The following is a 1786-nucleotide window of genomic DNA, read 5'->3' as shown; positions in this document are numbered from 1 at the left end:
ATATAATAAAAGATATACATCTTGTACAAATGAAAGGTAGAAACAACTACAGTACTCTGTGTGCTATAGTCAGGTATCTCTTGCTGATTTATAGTGCCCCCTAGTGCCTTTGAAATACTGGTTCATGCCTGAAATATTCTTAAAAGTGTACGTTTCATTTTGCTACCAACAACATGTGCCCATTGGTTCAGTGTCTTCTCTTACAGGAATAATTTTTTGTCATTTATTCGCACTAAGGACCCAGGTGCTCTTTGTGTGAAATTTGACTTTACTTGCAGCTGAGATAAATGAGTAGGAATACACTGCCCTTTGAGGCAAACAGGGAAGAAAGTTCCCACTAAGCAACAAGGATCCTATGAACAGTACCAAAGAAGAAACACCCATCAGGTTTTTTTTTTGGTTATCCTGATTGTATCACAGCAGCCACTGAATTTAAGCTGCCATCTTCACCTGCACCACCTGTGTCTTCCTAGCCTCCCTTTTCTCCCAGACTGACTTAGGTGCTGAGCACTATCTGTGTTAATTGCCTCTTTATCAAGCTAGCAACCTTAACTCTGTTTTGCCCACAGAAGAGATTTGCAATAAATTTCTGGTCAGATCTTTTGGATGCTATGCTTATAACAGCTGAATGCTTGAAGGACCTTCTTGATGGAAACATGGTTCAAACAAGGTCTTTCTCTGAAGAGAGATGTATTTTCCATTTGCACCCAAATTATCCTCAAACTTTGCTGTAATAGGTGATGTACTCTCTCTTAGGCAGATGAGGACGTGTGATTTCTCCTGTCCAACAATCCCCATTCTGGATCACCTCTTGGTTGAGACATAAAGGGGGTTTACATTTGTGCCAGTTCTTCAGAAGCTTGTTCATGGTCCCTTGATCCATGATACCCAGCAGTTTTTCCTTCTCTTCCCCAGGTTCTGAAGGTGTCTTCTCAGGAATGTGTGTATGACCCATGCTTAGGTCCTTGTTCATGCCCTCAAAGAACTGCTGGATACAAACCTTGGCAAAGCTTTTAGCATGCTCTGTACAAGTCTCATCAAAGAGCTTGCGTTCAATGTCGATATAGTGGGACCAGTACTTGCTCTTCAGGAAGGCTGCTTGTGTAAAGCAGGGACGCAAGGATCGGACAAGGAATGCCAGTAAGGTCATCAGCAATACAAAAGACCAGCCCATTGCCTGTATGGGAAAACCAAAGTAGTCATAACGTATCACAATGGTGGTCTGAGGTGTGTGTATGGTATGCATGCACACACAGAGAAATCTGTAACAATACAATAAGATTGGGGAAAATGTGGGCTGCATGACCACTTTGCAGAAGCCAAATTGCTTTTGTTTTAAATTTTAAATTTTAAATATTTTAATTGTTAAGATGTTTTCAGTCTTTTTAGGAGACATTTTCCATGACCAAATTATTTCATTATTTGTAAATCTCAATTTGACTGTCTGGCTAAAATGTAAAAAGAGGAGAAACATGTTTGAAAGTACTGTACAAAAGTAACTCCTTTAGTGCTATTGTTACTCATGGTTTCAGCATAAGTGGTAACCTATGAGTCATCCTAGGGCTTGGGCCTAAGTGGCGATTGGCTAGATAATTTCCTTTGTGTCACATAAACAAATTCATTTCCCCCCAATTTCTTTTCAATACAATTTTTTTTCTTCACTTTTCATTTTGTGAAAAGATAATTGGCTAGCTGCCTAATGCTGCAACATGATATAGGGTTTTAAGCATTGGATGATGACTCGGGAGACCAGGGTTTGAATCCTCACTTGGCCATGGAAATCTAC

General features: G+C 39.9%; 1 protein-coding gene across 1 annotated transcript in view; it reads right to left on the bottom strand.

The window, feature by feature from the left end:
* Positions 1-718: 718 nt before the first annotated feature.
* CALHM1 (calcium homeostasis modulator 1) overlaps positions 719-1786 on the bottom strand; it is a 3007-nt gene continuing 1939 nt past the window's right edge. The window contains exon 2 of the mRNA XM_042456504.1: positions 719-1177. Coding sequence (XP_042312438.1) covers positions 719-1177 — 459 coding nt within the window. The remainder of the gene's footprint in view (positions 1178-1786) is intronic.

This window comes from Sceloporus undulatus, chromosome 3 (genome assembly GCF_019175285.1).
Source record: "Sceloporus undulatus isolate JIND9_A2432 ecotype Alabama chromosome 3, SceUnd_v1.1, whole genome shotgun sequence".
In the NCBI taxonomy this organism is placed as follows: Eukaryota; Metazoa; Chordata; class Lepidosauria; order Squamata; family Phrynosomatidae; genus Sceloporus; species Sceloporus undulatus.
Note: the sequence above shows the minus strand (reverse complement) of the source record. Positions and strands in the feature narration are given on the sequence as shown.